Source organism: Pseudorasbora parva, chromosome 9 (assembly GCF_024679245.1).
Source record: "Pseudorasbora parva isolate DD20220531a chromosome 9, ASM2467924v1, whole genome shotgun sequence".
NCBI classification, from domain to species: Eukaryota; Metazoa; Chordata; class Actinopteri; order Cypriniformes; family Gobionidae; genus Pseudorasbora; species Pseudorasbora parva.
In genome coordinates, this window is record NC_090180.1 from 44831397 (window position 1) to 44848151 (window position 16755).

General features: G+C 38.3%; 1 protein-coding gene across 1 annotated transcript; it reads right to left on the bottom strand.

Annotated features, from left to right (window-relative positions):
• Positions 1–4079: 4079 nt before the first annotated feature.
• Positions 4080–13230, bottom strand: LOC137089258 (C2 calcium-dependent domain-containing protein 4C). Its single transcript, XM_067452794.1, has 2 exons — positions 13064–13230; positions 4080–10639 (listed from the first exon to the last, which is right to left on the bottom strand). The coding sequence occupies exon 2, from the start codon at positions 10600–10602 to the stop codon at positions 9337–9339; it is 1266 nt and encodes a 421-aa protein (XP_067308895.1). The 5' UTR covers positions 10603–10639; positions 13064–13230; the 3' UTR covers positions 4080–9336.
• Positions 13231–16755: the final 3525 nt, after the last annotated feature.

The window sequence follows — 16755 nt, forward strand, 5'->3', positions numbered from 1 at the left end:
GCTTACGTCACATCTACGTCCCCAAGCTCAGTCTGAGCCTGTGCAGTTCGCTCAGCCATCAGGAAGTGAGTGCCCCTAATGGACCTCACTTTCCACCATTGAAGTCTATGGGATCGCTCTGTCCATTTCTTTTACTGTCTATGGTTCAAGCAACCCAGGGGTCTGTCCATATTCAACCCAACTTAGGTTTTTTTTAACCCAGCATTTTTTAGAGTGCATCCGACATTCTCCCAACGGTTAACTCTTCTCCAAACATTTAGCATATTATGAGACATACATCAAGTGTCTTCCAACAAAACGAATCTTTAATCTTTTCAGAAAACTGAAAAATACTTAAGTATGGCCATCGGTGCACACACTGGGCCGAGGAAAAGTCTTTGTACATTTTGCTTTAAACTGATCAGTGTTAAAAACAAAAACAAAAAAAAGGGAAACTTCACATGATCCTACAAGAGTGATTACTGATAGGTTGTCTGCAAAAAAGAAAAAAAAGAAGAAAAAAGTCACCCACTGCCTGCCAGAAATGACTCTTGGCTTCGAGGACTTTGATAGAAACGTAGTGGAGTAAAAAGTAGGATATTTGTCTTTCAAATATAGTGAAGTTAAAGTCATAAGTTTATAGAAAAAATAATACTCAAGTAAAGTACAGACACTCAAAAAGTGTACTTAAGTACAGTACTCAAGTATATTTACTTAGTTACTGTCCACCAAGCGCAATGTTCTCTCAGCATTCCTGATTTCTAACACACTCACAGCGTTTGGTTGGTCTTGTGGCTGTCAGAGCAGAAACAAAAGCTTCTGCTCTCAGTGTGTGTTTCTTTCATCTACTTTCGTGTTCATATGTAAATCGCACAATCTCAGTTCGTCCATTAGATTGAAAGATCTATAAAAGCCCACACATTTACCGGCCCATAGACCCGCCCCTTGAAGAAATCTGGACAGAAGTGGTTGAAAGTGGACAAAAGAGACAGATTAATACTCCAGGTGGAAATGATGATGTGTCTCCCTCGTCCACTTGTGGGCCTATCGACCGAAACACATCTTAATACCAGGTGCACAGGGCCTAATTGCATCTAGAGCGGGACATCCCCAAAAACCAGCCGTGCGTGAAGTTAGTCACAGAGGCCATAAAATGCCAAACAACATCTCAGATACAGTTTGTCAGAAAGCCTGTGGGAGAGTCTGAAGCAGCTGGAAGAAGGTTTTTTCAGTCTGATGAGACCAAAAGGCTTTTTACCATCAGACTAAACACCATCCTTGGCATCAGCATCATGCTGCGAAGATGCTTTAAAATATCCAAGCATTTAATGATGCAGCCTGGCCATGTGAAACTACACTAATGATCTTCATTAAGATGTTAAAATGTAAAGTGCTCCGTTGCAGCTTCATGTAAATAATCGTTTACTTGTACAAATTGACGTCATACAAGGTTTCTTTGTGCAAATGGATATTAGCTACTGATTATCTGCATCCCTGCATATCACTGCACGCTGGGACTTTGTTTGGCACCACTTTCATTTCACTTTTATGCAGCAGTATAAGATGGTGGATATTTTTTACAGTGCGTTTATGTGTGGGGGTTTCCGTAAAGAACACTCTTTTTTTATTTTGCCATAAACCGCATCTTCAGACGTTTCAACAGAACACCTGGAGAAACACAAACAGCAACTCTGCCATTTGGACAAAAGCCCAGGACACATTATGTGTCTCCAATTATGATTTCACAAGGGATTGCCTAGTAGAAACAGTCTCTGCTGACATCCAGGGCTGTGGTCGTGTCTAACTGCAGGTCCACCATCTGGTCTAGATATGGACCGGATGCAGCAGACTACGATAACCTCGGTATAAAGATCAGACAGATAGACTAACATTAGATTAGATGCCATTCTTCTTACAATGTAACAACAACAGGTGTTATAGGAAGTGTTCATGGTTCCGACTGACTTAATTTATGCTGCCAAGAATCATTTATCTGATTTTAATAATAGAAATTGATAATGTGTTATGTGTATGACATGCTAAAGAGATGCATTTTTAGTCTAGATTTAAATTAGATTTAAATTGTGTCTGCTTCCCAACAAGTCTAGGAAGACTTTTTCAGAGTTTAGGTGCAAAATAGGAAAAGGATCGACCGCATGGCTTTAATTAATTATCAACTGGCCAGAGCAGAATGTGTTAAGAGCTCACTTAAGTACTGGGGAGATAATCCATTTAGTAATTTGAAAGTACTTAGTGAGATTTTAAAATGTATGCGGTGTTTAATTGGGAGCCAGTGCAGTGTTGACAGAGCCGGGCTAATATGGCCATAATTCCTGATTCTAGTAAGAACTTGAGCTGCTGTTTTGGACCAGCTGGATTTTGTTAGGCAACCACCCAGTCAACCCGATCACATGTAAATGCGTATAAATAGTACGTGTGGAATGTCGTGGAATGTGTAACCTATGGCAAAACTCATTTTGGTGTGCATATGATACACTGTTTTTCGCATGCTTATGATACACACTTTATAGCGTGAATATGACACGCTCTTGCAGGTTTAGGGTGGTGGGGTGGGGGATTCGTCCATATAATACGCCATAATAAAGTGTGTATCATATGCACGCGAAAAACAGCATATGCACGCCAAAATGAGTTTGGGCTTATAATATATTCCACGACATTGCACACTCATAATCCTTATACACATTTTCGTGAGATGCATGAACTAACTTTTTTATAATTGTCACTGAGAGCATGTGGTAACTTCGTCTTCGTTATATGTTTAAATGTAAAAATATGGTTTTACACATTTTAGAAATGTGAAATGAAAGTATCAAAGAGCACACCCAGGTTCCTAACTGACGATGAAGACTTGACAGAGCACCCATCAAGTATTCTACTGGTAACGGTCAGATAACCATGGCAATGCAATTCCACTAATCCCATTATGATTTTCAAGTCTATACAAAATAATGTTGTGGTCGATGGTATCATGCAGTGCTAAGATTGAGTAATATATATAACCACGATCAGATGATAAGAGCAAATCATTTGTAAGAAGAGTAGTCTCAGTACTATGATACGGTCTAAATCCTGATGGGAAATTCCTGCAGATACCACATAGTTGTGAGGATTCTGCTTTTTTAAATATTTTTGACAGAAAATGTAGATTTCAGATTGACCTGTAATTAACCAATTCTCTAGTATCAAGCATTTTTTAAATAAGCAGTTTAATAACAGCTAGCCTAAACGCTTTGGTTCATATCCGGAATATGACTTCTGGAAGCATCTCTTTCAGTATTATTCGGTAGGGTCTAACTGTATGTTGTCGATTTTGATGATTTAACACGGCAATTCGCCCCCTCTCCTGTAGCAAAGATTAAATAGAAATTGCAGAAAATTACAAGTAAGTTTATGAACATTTTCTTTAACCCTAAAGCACAACACAATACAATGCATAATTCAAAAGTTGGGTAAAACACCTGTGAAAAATCAATGCAGATATTTGCTTTATTGTGGACTTTTCGTAGAGTGTAGAAATATCAGAAAATATGGAGCAACATTTTCAGAAAAATGCCTTGAAGGAAATAGACAGGTGTAATAAAAGCCTACTATCTGTAGTGCCTACTACACTCTTTTTTGTTGAGCTTCCAAGACAATTAAAATAAGTCACAAATGTGCACAATAAATGAATGATGATGTATATTTGTATTCTCATCTCTAAAATGTTAGATCCTGCTATATGTTGATATTGTATGTTTTAGTGCCTACACTCTAAAAAATACTGGGTTGTTTTAACCCAATGTTGGGTCAAATATGAACTAACCCAGCAATTGGGTTATTTTAACCCAGCGATTGGGTTGTTTTAATCCTGCGGTTGGGTTAAATATTTGCTTAAGACAACCCAATCGCTGGGTTAAAACAACCCAACTGCTTGGTTAGTCCATATTTGACCCAACATTGGGTTGTTTTTACTCAGAATTTTTTAGAGTGTATGCTGAAATACAAATAAAATCATGTTTCACATTCCCAGAAACAGACTCAAAACTGGAGGTTAAAAGACAGAGATCAATCTTTGTACACCATCTATATAACGTTTATTGAGCAAGGTAAGAAAACAGACATGATCAACAGACAACAATAGCATGATCCAGTAAAATTATGGATAGAAAATCAGTCTGGAAAAGAGGAAGCGATACAAAGAGAGAATAAACCACTGGATAGGAGATGCAAAAACTAAACTAATGGCATGACAACAGTGCATCTAATAATAACCACATCCATCTTCAGAATAACTACAACAACATCTTTGCGGTACACTATTAAGGAATGTGGATTTCCGGATTTGCAGTGGCACATCACAGGTGACGTGTTTATGTACACATGCATAGGAACGCTGTGGCTGGTGACGGGCGTAGGGAAGGAAGGAACGGGAATCAAGTACAGTGGATAGGCACTTCTTTTTCCATGACTTATCCGAACATAAGCAGAGACTTTAATCTCACATACAGCAATATGGCTACGGGAATGAAATGTGATTTAACACCCCCTATATTGAATCTCTTCTAGAATCCTTTCTCTTCTTCTAATTTGAAATCTCTGCCAATCAAAACGAGCTCAGTCACCGACAGGAACAAGACTTTCTGTTTTCAATACGTGGCTCTGATGAGAATTCTAATACACCGGCAATTTGGCCATTTTAAAAGAGTGTTGAAAATAGAAATGATTTAATAAATGAATCATTGTACCCTGGAAGTATACAGTGTAGAATCCGCATGAAACACATGAAGAATCATATCCGGAGTGTAATTACAGATCGCGTGCTCAAGGTGTTCAGGCTTATTTCCTTAATATAAAATAAATGTTTTCAGCATGGCGAAAGAGGCATGGAAGTGCTTTCAATGAAGGAGGAAAGATGATAACTCAACAGAGCAGAAAACACCCAATAAATGAATGAGAGAAGGAAAAAACAGGAATGTGATTTAGAAAAGGGCAAATTCATCAATTAAATCATTGCATTTAAAAGGAATGATTGTTTAGAACTAATCATTTAAACTTATGAAGCATGCTGTATCATGAAACTTAAAATTAATACACAAAAATATAAGCAGATTTTGATTGAGAGAGAGAAAGGTGTCAAAATGCAAAATAGCAAGTCAAGATGAACTTAAAATTACTTTTGGCTGCCAAAAGCCAGTCATTTCAAACGAAATCCATGAGATTGAGAATTTTGTATGTGGATGAAAGATTTCACTAACGGGTTTAAAGGGATAGTTCTCTTAAATATGTCATCATTTACTCATCCTAAATCTGTATAAGTTTCGTTCGCCTGTTGAACACAAAAGAAGAATTCTGAAGAATGTTGGTAACCAAACAGTTGACGGTAGGCATTGACTACCAACGTTTTTTTCCCTATATGGAATCAAAAAGGGCTCAGTCACCGACAGGAACAAGACTTATTAATGGCTGTCAACTGATTGATTACCAACATTCTTTAAAATATCTTCTTTTTTTGTGCGTGTGTTCAGCAGAAGACAGAAACTCATACTGGTTTGGAACTACTTTGGGTGAGTAAATGATGACAGAATTTTTTTATTTTTGGGTGAGCTAGCCCTTTAAGTTGGTCACACAGGTTTGCGGCATTGACCAACAGAAATTTGGTTGATTGCTACATGCATTGATTGATATCAAAATATCACCAACGTGACCTCACCTTTATTGTAAATTAGGGATGTGCCCGATGCCTAAATTCGAATTCAGAAAGGCATGGAAAATGAATACACTGTAAAAACAAAACAAAATCAGGTCTCCAATTGAACATGTTCAAGTGACTGATCACATCTAAATTTTTCTGTTGGCCCGAACTGAATTTCTGTCAATTAAATTGCATCAATTCACAGAATTTCAGCTCGGCCAACTAAAATTTTTAGTTGTTATCATTCACTAGAATATTTTCAATTGGAGACATTTTTTTTTTTTTTTTTACAGTGTAGCTTAACGCTTTCATTACAGTACATCAGATATCACTTATCACTATCATATAGTAAGGAAAGATAACTGACAGGACTGATGGTGAAGGATTTGGTGCTCAACAGATCCTAAGCATCATTGACAAATAACTTGTAAAATGTGTGGTCCCAATACACAAAGCATGCGTGAATTGGAAAGTGATAGTAAAAAATAAAAAGTGAACGATTTCAATACCCTGCATATTGATAGCAACTTCCTGATATATATAATATAATTATACAATAGCCTATTTACAATATAATTACCCAACTATATAATTGCAAGAGGACGGAGTGCGTAAAGGGACATGCAAAAAGAAAAGACATGACATGGAGGAAAAGTTTCTCGAAGGAATAGCAATGGTTTCGCAAGCGAACGCAAAGTTTTTCTGGCAATTTTTTCCTCTATCTCATATTTTTTTTCTTGTTTACCAAAAGGGTTTGCAAGTGAACACAAAGTTTCTTGGGTGAACGCAAAGCATTTATGAGAGAACGCAAAAGCATTGAAATATATATAGTTTCCTCTTATTACCATGTAGGGGCTCCTACATTTTCTTTTTCAAACATAGTATTCGGCTTCGGGCACATTCCTACTGCACATGATTCATCAGCCCACGGTATACCAAAGAAAAGAAAACTGTATATTGAATTATTAATCAAACGCCTCTGAAACAGCTTTCCTTTTTGCTTGATATCACCAACTGCTCTTATTTTTCAACTGCCAAAGAAATGTTTCACCATTCAATTAACTCTCATGGAGAATCAAGTCCCATGTCTGACATTTTCCCCATTGAAATACTGTTTCACACAGGAAAAACACCAGGTTATGGAAGTTGCAAATGGCCAACCAACAACTCCATAGCAACTTTTACACAAGCAAACATCACTCATGTGAAAACCTAGTTGCAATTCCATTTGGTATTGCATGTGTCATATAAATTACACACTTCACCCTTAAGGATATGCAAATGATTCATCAAAAACACACAGATGTGTTTCCTTGAACTGAAGCCAGAAATGTGAGACGATCTGTCTCACTTCTAATAGCGGTGCACTTGTTTGAATCCACTCAAGTGCAGTAACCTGATTGAAGAGCTCTCAGGAATATTACCGGACACTCTTTAGGTCATACAAAGAGCTTGCCATGTATGACGCATTACGGTGTCTTATACAACAGTAATTTTAAAGTCCAAATTGATCTAAACGCTTTAATCAACAGTATTTGAGTGCAACAGAAGGTTCTGGGGGTGAAAATCCCATACATTTTCTCCACAGAGAAACAGATATTCTTTAACAAGAAGATATAATACTTTCAAGACAGACTTTTCGATGTACTACTATTTAATGGGGTTTTTTTTTCCTTCTTGACAATGCATTTGAAAAATACAGGTAAATTGGCAGTCACTGTTGCACTCTGTCATAAAACTAAAAGTACAGTAGATGTTAAGTAAAGATGTGAGCTTACATGTTCACCATCTGACTCAAGAACAATAGAAATGAGATTGTGAAGGCTTTGCCATGCAATTGCTCCCATTGGTAAACATCTAGACACATTTACTATAAACATGCCAAAACTCAGTGCACATGTTTAATAGAAGAATAATCATCTGAACACTTTATGAACATAAACAGTGTACGAGAAATCTCCATACGTCCTGGGGGATACCCCAAATCTTATTGAACAGTTTTATACTTTACTAAACGTTACCCACAACGCACCATAAACTGTTGCAAATCAAGATCATACTCCATTAAAGTGCACACGAACAAAAAAGCAATATGTTCCCTAACCTGAGATCGAAGCTAAAATGGCACTAGTGGGCACGGTAAATGTCCTTAAGAAACATAAACTCACACGTTATGTTTCTGAAGAAACTTTTTTGTCAGCGTGGTGTATGTTAGCATAGCCTTTATGCACTATAAAAAATTTGCTTCAAAGTAAAAAAGTGCCTTAAAATATTAAGTTTAGTCAACTCAACTATCCAAGTTGTCACTTTCTACAAGGAAACTTAAATGTCAAGGAAGCATGAAAGCTTTTAGTTATCCCTTTAAAATATTGTACCATGGTAAAGCAATTCTTTGATATCCATATACAAATACATCATGGCACTAAATGAATACCATATTCACAAACCATTGAATTTACATGGCAGCTCATACCATATCCAAAAACTTGGACCACATGCTATGGGCTGCTGTGTAAATATGGTACTTCAAAGATTGCCATGGTATTAGCATGGTACATGTCCAAAAGGATGGTTTTACCATGGTAGGCCTACATATCCAAAAAACTATGGTATTACCATGGCAAAGTGATGGCATCAAATTGTAATACTACGATGCTTTGATATAAACTAAGGTTCTGAATGATTATATTCATAAAAAATAACCATAGTAAATGTGAAAAACTATGGTTTTAATACAGCAAATGTCCAAAAGCCCATGCTAATCTGAGTTACTGCTACAACAACAAAACAAAAAAAACCTTTGTCCAATTAATACCATGGTAATTTTAAACTCTTTTAGTCAGCTATATAGGGAATAGAGAGTCATTTCAGGACAGGTGCAGCTAGAAGCAGATTTATAACAGCCTTCTATTTACAGAAATCATCATGTCATGACATCCATAATGATGTTATATGTTTTGTCCAATCCCGAATCACGCCCTCCCTAAAGGTCTGTGTCTCTCAAAGTGAGCAGCTTGTCACTCTGTAAGGCTGAAGGGTGTTTTTAACTGATCAGATACAATGTTCAAAAAGAAAACCAGCAAAAATACCAGTAGTTTTACAGTGCGATTGAGAGAAATGTCACAGTTTCAAACCCTAGAGTGGAATTAAAGAGGAATAAGGCAAAACACTGTTATTATAGCAATACATGGGGAAAATATATATGTTATTTACATCATTTTTAAGGCCCAAACTGGCTGATGAAGCATGCATTTGTGTTCTGGCATTAAGTGACTTTAAAGTGTCAGTCAACTAAATGAGCGGTTGCCGACGAGATACGCCATGTGGATGGGGAGCTGTTTTTATCTGTCGATATCTTCAACAGTGAGACCCAGCAGGATCTGGATCAAGAAGACGTTGGTCTCAGCACAAACACAAACCCTGGGAACTCACACGTGCACAATCGGAGCATGCCATACACAGAATATATACAGAAGATCTCACACATACAGTACATCCATACACTCTCACTGCTGGTAAACAAATAAGGAATGTGCACACAGTAAGTAGGAGAGTTCTGCGACTCTCAATCAAAGCTGGGATATTTCCATGTCTGGTTCTGTTAGTTGAGGACTGCATTGAGGCGTTTGTCCCATGCCCAGGTGGTGGACGAAACTGGACTTCTAGATCCCAGAAAGAAGCTCCTTCAAGGGTACCTCCCTCTCGCCCAGTAGGGTGTCTCTCTTCAGACTGGTGCCCTTGTTGACAACCTTCATCTTGATGGCAAGGTTTTTCACCTGCGCAACCGGAAGGGAGTCAAAGTAGAAGTCCTCGTTGAAGACAGGGTTGCGGCTGTTCTTGATAATGGTGCTCCGCTGTTTCTGGAGCTTTCCCGGGTTCAGGTACAGTGCCACGCAACAATTGATGCTCTTCACGTCAAACTGCTTGTCGTAGAGGTCCTCAGCCGCCAGAACGCGGACGTGAAGCCTGGCGGCATCGATATCGTAGTCTGTGCAGAGGCGTAGAGTTCCTCCCTTGTGGAGGTTGACGGTGTGCTGTGTGAAGCGATCCATGTTACCTCCGTATTTCCGTCCTCGGAAAGCAGGGGAAGGAGGGCAACGGAGGCGCCTCTGAATATTCGGGCTGGTCTCCACGGAGCTGCACTCATCCGTGGAGAGAGAACTGTGCCGGGCGAAGGAGCGCTTGGCCCGGGACACTTTGGCTTGGGTTTCGTGGGTGAACATCTTGAGGAGAGATGCGGAACGAGACAGTAGAGGGGAGTTGAATGGGGAGGACTCGGCCGAAGAGCAAGTGTCGCTTTCCCCTCCGCTGAAGTACCGGTAGGGGTTGGAGTGGGAGGTGTTACAGTCGCTGGGGTTTAGGTGGTTACCCTGCGTCTTGCGTTGGGTGTTGGGTGAGGTGAGGGGACTTGTGGGGTCGCTGTGGAAGAGGGATTCTTTACGTCTCGTATGAGGACTTTCCATGAGTGTGGCGAAACCGTAGGAGGTTTGCGCTTTGGGTACGTAGGGCAGGGACATGGCCGTTTGGGACTGGGGGTCGGCGTTCGTGTTGAGGTCACCCATTTCCCCAGCCACCAAGTCATCTGCGCTCTCAATCTGGATGATGTGGCGGTTTGCAGCTTTGAGTAAGTTCTTGGTGTCCCCAGCCAGCTTGTTAATGAGGCGTGGGCTGCGCGGACTGCCCTGCGGCGTCTTGCAGCATATGGTCTGCTCTGACGTTGAAGAGTGGAGCCCGTTTTTTGGCTTCAGCTCTGGCGTCTCCTCCTCTGGAGGGCAGCACACCAATTTGGGCGGAATAAAGAAGTCAGGTATCTTGTCAGGGGTGAGGACATTGCAGTAGGTGGGGGCTTTGCTCTGCTTGTCTGCCGAGTCTCCTTGCCGGAGAACGTTACCCTCCACTGAACCGCGGATCTTTTCCAGCAGCCACATCTCTCTGCGAGGTCTGGGAGAGATGTGCAATTGCACCCTGTGTGCACAGACAGTGAATTGAAGAATCATCAACCCACACTGACACCTGCGATTCATGAATGCAAATACAAACTGAATTCAGTCCACCTCCTCACTGCTTTGGGTACACTGTCACCCAGTGGATTATTGGGAGATTCTGACACTATCTTAACACTGTTAACTCTAAAAAGCAATTGTTGAAGACAGCTGACACCTGTATCCCTCTCCATTATCAATTGTAGACTGTCATCTTGTGGAGATGCTGTTCAGCATGCACTCAACATCCTTCTTTCATTACATACTCAAGCCACAAAGCTTATTATAATGCAAAATGTATACAGGTTTGAAAACGTTTGAATTTAAGTGAAAATTACTTTAAGAATGAAATGACTTTTTGCTGTATTTCAGGAATAATAAATTATATTTCTGACTAGAACTTGTAGGTTTAATTGCATATTATAAGTACGTATTAAGAATGCATACACATATTTACACAAAATCAACGTATTGATGTTGTATTGCAAGGATCACAATATCCTAACACACATTAAAGTATTTTTTATAAGAGATGTTAAGTGATTACATTTTTTTTATCTAAATAATTACATGATGTGGCAAACAATTAATCAAACTAATGACACATCAAATTTGTCTGAGAGATGACATGACAAAAAGCAGCTTTAGAAAAAAAATATTTCAACAACAGAATTTATTACACATTAACAGTTTAGGCTTCAACAGTCATGAGTAAATGATCACAGAATTTTCATTTTTTGGTGAACGGGTTTTTTATTCATATGGAAATTTGAAATATATATTTTTAACGAAATGATACTCTAATTAAGAAACTAAATGTGCCAGTAGGTGGCGGTAACATTATCAAGTCATTAAGTCATTCATTTATTCAATGTTCAAATGGCTGATTAATACTTTTTTTTCTTCTTCTTTTTTTTAGCAGCCATGAAGCAATTACTCAATCAAAATAAGTTCTACCTACTCAAGAGAGTTACTCATGTGATATTGCATATGTCATGAAGACAAATATATAATATGAGACAAAGATAAATATGAGACAAAAACTCATACAGGGGAATTTTAGCCCTGATTCTTTTTTTAAGAAACTGCAGCGTCATCCCGCACGCAGTGAGCTGTTGTTCTGCTTCATCTTTGTCACTAATTAATCAACTTTATGAAATGTAATATATGTAATACTTCGTCTGGGGCGGCGTTTAAAATGTAACATGGTATTTTTCCCCATAATAACGAATTATTTAAGTTAATGAGTTAAATCGACAGCCCTAATTTTTATACATTCTCTATGCTTTCTATCACCAGGATTTTCAACTAGCCTATGTGGACACTTGGGGTCTGTGTAGTGCATCGCAGTGAGCTATTTCTTCCTGATCAAATCCAACCTTTAAAAAATGGTAGAACTTATTGAAGTCAGTTGGCTATAGGCTTGTGTTGCCCAGCAAATTTGGATCGCTAGGCTGCTTGGTCCGAGTGTGTCTGTAAATGTTGAAAACCCTTGCTCTATCAGATAATGTTCGCACTTGATGCACAAAGCATTCCCCTCTGAAAGAATCCTCTGCACAACTGCACTTCAGGTCTGAGTTCGGTGCGTGAATACCGCAGCACATTATGATATGAAATATGGATTGCGCAGTTGGCTCTGTGACTGCAGATGCACAATACTGAGACGGAGCTCTCTTTAAAGTAGGCTAAATCATGTGAGTAACACTTAGGCTCTGTCTTATTTTAACAAACGTCTGTATTGTCTAAACTGGTAAACATAAAATACTTAACTAAATTAATGAAGTGGTAATGGCTGATATCCCTTACAAAAACATACTGCCAATAGTTTCCAATAAAATACCATGGCTAAATTAATATGGAATCTCCCTCAAATTGTGTAGTCCTTCCAAGAATAGCCTACGGGTATTTATTTTTTTAAACAACAATTAGAAAACTATCTTAAGTTACGTAGGCTACTCTTATAATAAAGAATCACAATGGGGTTTTCAAATCAATGCCATTGAAGAGCCGTTTTGGGTTTCTCAAAGAACACTTCAGTGAACAGTTCTTAACCTTTTTTTAATAATGAAGGATTTTAATCATCTAAAGATCCTCTCCCCCCACTATAATGAACCTTTTGTGCATTGCACAATTTCAAATTTTCTTCATGGAACCATCAATGGCAATAATTAAGAACCTCTAAACATTTTAAGAGATAGAAATTTAAAGCAATTAACACACGGTAAAAACCGATGCGTCTGCGATCTCCACATTTCTAATGAGCAGTTATTTGATACTGCATGACTCGGATATTTAGTTTTAAATGCATTCGTAAGTAAACACAGTGATACATAACTGTATTTATGGATGTAACTTTTCCGAAGCTGTTCCTGCATTATAAACCTGTTGAATCTCAGTTTGAACTTACGCGAAGTGGTTTGTGGTCCGGAGAGTGTAATTGTCCTTGCTTCAATCCATTTGTTGTGGTTTGTCTCACCCTTGGTCGGGTCTCCGGTACTCCAGGACAGAACTGTCTGTTGGCACTGCGCTTCCACTCGCGCCTTTAATAGCGCACCAACCCCCGTGCGCGCGCATATCAGCCAATGGGAGTGCGCGCATGGTAAAGCGCACCAGTCTGGAATCACTACTGTTATAACGAATGTATAGTACTACTTTAAATACAATGTTAAAGGATACAAATTGGCGATGTTTGGAATGGTATAGGCTACTTATTGAATACTAGGGCCTAAATTTAACCCATACAATAAAAAAAATGAAAAATGTAATATTTGTTATGTCTGGAATGAAATAGCCTACGCATTGCATACTATGTAACCTTTGCAAACTTATGAAGGAAATACTAATGCACATTATACTGCTCAAAACTAGATTAAAGCATTCACTACACTATATTCTCCTCTCTCTCTCTCTCTCTCTCTCTCTCTCTCTCTCTCTCTCTCTCTCTCTCTCTCTCTCTCTCTCTATATATATATATATATATATATATATATATATATATATATATATATATATATATATATGCTATATATTGAGGAGAATACAGTGTAGTGTAGTATATATATTTCAAACAGTATTACGTATATTTAGGTCATGACCTCAGTGGTTTCCAGTTATCATGTCCACAATTAAAGCAATAATACTTTTGTTTTGTGCAAATATGACAACATTTGAAAGGGGGGAAAAGTATATTTCTTCTTATTTATCAATTGATACAGTACGTTTTATTCGATAGAGTGCAAGTATAGGCCTACTTTATTTCGAGTGTATGGCATTAAATGTACTTTGTGCCCAATATGCATTTGAAAGAAAAGAGCATAAGTGCTATTCATTATATGCGATTCTGAGCATAACCAACACGAGACTAATCAAAAACAGGCAGTGTGCCATTATTCTCCTGCTGCATGATAACTAACGGACTGCGACTGGCAGGGTTTAAAACGCCTCATCAATTAAACCCTTTGTGTCTATATTCACAACTGCTGGATTATTATAGCTGACCAGTGTGTGTGTGTGTGTGTGTGTGTGTGTGTGTGTGGCGTTTTGAATGAAATAGTGCTCTAAGATGATGTACTATAATTGTGTTTGATTTGCTGTTCTCTGATCTGCCCGTCTGTTTCCCTGGAAACTTGGAGAGAGGGCTATGGAAACGCACACCCATAGGCAAAAGCAGAAAACTTTCCCAAAAGTCACCTAATTGGATCATGAGTGCAGCTTCACGCCTTTCCCTGTGCATGAGGTGCAGGTTTAAATGTGCTAAAGAGTGGCTGGTCGGTGCACGCATGCGCATGCGAAACATTATGACACGTGAAATGATGCATTATTTTTAGGCCACAAACGGTCAGATTTACAGCTTCCATCTAGGCCTATCACAAATTGCATTTTCAACTTTTTACTGAAATGGTTAAGCTCATAAACGGATCATTTAATTTGTAATTTATGTATTGTATATGTATTTAATAATGTAGGCCTATATAATTAGAAAAAGAAAAATGGAGCCAACTGAATACATTTTAACCAAAATCCTCATCATTACATAGGCAGTAAGATTAAACAAAGACTAGTCGAGTATGTTTTGCAGGAAAATACCATTTCAGTATTTTCAAAATGTCACATTTATGTGTACTTTGCATTTCTTTGTAATTATTTTTTAAATATACTAGCAACACTGCAAAAACTGAATTTCCTACTCAGTTTTTTTGGTTTTTAGTACAAATATTGAAACATTCTTAAATCAGCATACATTTACCGAGATGCAAAGAGACTGTTTTTAAGGTGCTGTATGTAAGTTTTTGAAGCATACAAATATCATATGTTTGCAGATATTTAGGAGTTCATATACTTGTGCCTCTGAAAAATAATGCTACAGCCGTTAATTCTGCTTTGAAATGTGGTTCCATGCCTGTTTTTGATTTGGTCTGTGCGATATCGCACGGTGCAGGTATGGCTTTATAGGCCAACCGGCAGTCATCACACTGCTTCCCTCGAGACAAAACCCCAATAGGATTTCCCCATAGGCTTTTGGATTATAACAAAAAAACTATCTATGTGATCAACAAAGGCTATGATATTTGCACGGTTTGTTCATCAAGATAATTATCACAGATGAACACAACGTTTATGAATTCTGAAGCCTAAATGCAGTCGCCAGAAATAAAAACCTAAAGGAAGGCTATACGAACTACACCACGGTCCCAGGATTTTAACGTCACCATCACTAAGCATCCCACAACTCTCTTAGTTTTTATCTAAAAACATTTTCCCAGGGAGTTAAGCTTGCAAAGGCATGAAAACTGAAACGCGCCAGACTGAACTCGCGTTGTGAACGTATGCCACGAGTGTAGTCGCGATTACCTCAGCTCTCATCACGAGAGCTCATCAGCTCATTTATCTCACTCCTGCAGTTAGTGCTCAGTGCTGTGATACTCGCGCGGTGACTCACTCATTATATTGAACACACACGTTCAGTTTTTAATTGTAGTGTCTTCTCTAACTCAGTCACAGTAATCAAGTTAGTGGCTTTGGGAATGGCCTCACGGGGCAGCGAAGCATTCTGGGAATTGTAGTCTTTCATCCCCATGAGACAAAAATACATTTTCGGTCTTTTCTCAGTCTAGAAAGCACCAAATTCAAAAATAATTTCACATTTCTACTACATCGATGACCCAGTTTAAATACAGATTCATCTTCCCAGCGCTGAAGTACCCCTTTAAGCTAAATGTTACCAAATATTATGTTTTGGTTGTCAAATGAAGCTCGCTGAATAATTCATGTGAACATTGTATTCTTATATTACAAGAGTGTTTGATGTAAAAATGTGTTATTCAGGCTTACTAGAGTACAGTAAGGCAAGATTATTACATTAGCCTATATAGTAAAATGTGATTTATAGTCACACTATTTATGGTGTAGGCCATTTAGATTGCCAATGTGTATTTATTCGTTTATAGGTTTATGGACATTTATATGCAATTTGCAAGCAGATGTCTAATTATTGTTAACAATCTTGTTATTGTTTGTTTGTTTGTTTTATTCAGCACTGACAGTTTTGTTTTTTTGGGAAAGGAAACTCTTTATTTAACATCAGTTCCTGAGAATATATGGCATCTGTTAGCCAGGAATGCTACAATGCATCTCTTTAAATGATCTTGAATAAAGAAATGAGTTTCTCCTCTTTAACGCAAACCACAAATTGTTTTCAACACAACATCCCCATGTACGCTGTTTTATTAGCCTCCTTCCCTCCAGCTCTCTGTCGCTCATCTGCTGTCTGAGCTTAACATTAAAATGCAATTAACTAATTGCCTGGAGAGGTGAGGAGCATTAGGGCTATGAAAGTACCATGATGATCACATTCACTCTAATTTCCCAGGATGCATCACGGGCCAGGCTACTGTCACGCAAGTATGCTTTCATTTCTATTCCATCATCTAAAAGTCTTCATCATCTAGTGCATACAAATGCCCAGATGATCTTGCAAAAGCCGATAGGTGGTTTTACCCACAGTGCTCTCTATAAAACAATGAGGAAAAATAGAGGGGTCCAGGTATTAATTATAGACTGTACTTTTAACTGCGGAAAGTATTATGCACATCTGAGATA